General features: G+C 41.9%; 1 protein-coding gene across 1 annotated transcript in view; it reads left to right on the plus strand.

Moving 5' to 3' along the window:
* The first annotated feature begins 524 nt into the window (after nucleotides 1-524).
* Nucleotides 525-1,388, plus strand: part of LOC118337189 (glutamate receptor 2-like) — a 20,157-nt gene continuing 19,293 nt past the window's right edge. Inside the window, exon 1 of the mRNA XM_035674096.1 lies at nucleotides 525-704. Coding sequence (XP_035529989.1) covers nucleotides 525-704 — 180 coding nt within the window. The remainder of the gene's footprint in view (nucleotides 705-1,388) is intronic.

A 1,388-nucleotide genomic window follows, 5' to 3' on the forward strand; every position in this document is an offset into this window, starting at 1 on the left:
GAGGTATGTGTGAAAACGCCCCTAGTTTGACGTGCATGGACTGGTTGAGGTTTAGTAGATTAGCTGATGTTAACATTGCAAGCCATAAATAGCTAAATAGGTAGGTAGGTAGAAAAAAAGGCCTGTATTTGTCTATTTGTCTCAAATTTTCTATTCACAAGCTTGCTTTGTTGGTTGTTATGTTTTTGATCCGCCTCTGTTTGACCAATAAAAAGGCACACACTTGTGGCTAAGCAAAATAAAACTGCCACTGATGGCAGGTGTGCTGTTCTTTGTTAATAATAAGAAAAGGTGGTAGTTACAATAGAGGTTGTTGGCGTTGTTAAACAGTACTAGTTAAGTATAGCTATGGTGTATGGTAAAACACATATACCACTACACCCCATCTCCAGGTTGGGTTAATATTGGTCGATGACACGGCCTAATTGTAGTATTGTTCCGGGCTCCATCAGATCCTGACACAGAATGACAAAAGGCTAAACATAAAGGCTAAACATACAGCCTCAACTGACATTTTTTTGTTCATGGTATTGATCTTGTTCCAGGGATTTGTAGATGGTGACCTCTCTAAAATCCAGTATGGAGGTGCAAATGTGTCTGGCTTTCAGATAGTAGATTTTGATGATCCTGTGGTGGCAAAGTTTGACCAACGATGGGAGGCCCTGGAAGAGAAGGAGTATCCTGGAGCTGATACACGGATCAGAGTAAGATTTCCACATCATTACACATTATTATTATTATAATCATCATGAATGTTGTACTTCATGATTGTACAAGAATAAACAGTATCCCATACATGATTCAATGCAAGAACAATATGTTAATTAATGCAACAACTAATGTATTTCAATGATCATGATTTCTGAGTAATTAATGATGTTCCTGTCTTCTTCATAGCTAACTCAGCAGTTAAAAGACAGGCCAAAAAACTGACCATTCACAGCACAGTTGTAATCAGCGGTTAGGGTTAGTAGTTAGTGCGCAATGCGCATGTGTGCCTGTGTCCTGTGAACCAGGCTGGAAAAAGTTATTTCTGATTTCAAAAAGTCATTGCTGTGTGGTATCCATTGTGGAGGTCAAAGGGATCTAGGTTGCGCCAATGTTTCCTTGTAGAGTTAGCAGTTAGCAGTGCAGCTTTGTGATGCTCCTTTAAAGTAAGTTGGCAGGCTTTGTGTCTGTGGCCACAGATGCTAATTCAACTCATTTACTCTTGTTAGCAGTGTGCTAAGCAGGAATCCTAAAGGCCTCTGCACACCAACCCGATTATCGGCCGTCTGACGTCGTCGGACAGTCTGGGGCGAGGTCAGTGACTCGAGTCGGTCAAAAAAGTGTGACGCTGACGCTGACGCCGACTGACGACGGCACGGGACACACCAAACCGACTCGAG

This window comes from Morone saxatilis, unplaced genomic scaffold, assembly GCF_004916995.1.
Source record: "Morone saxatilis isolate NCDOM2014 unplaced genomic scaffold, NCSU_SB_2.0 Contig3, whole genome shotgun sequence".
Taxonomy (NCBI): Eukaryota; Metazoa; Chordata; class Actinopteri; family Moronidae; genus Morone; species Morone saxatilis.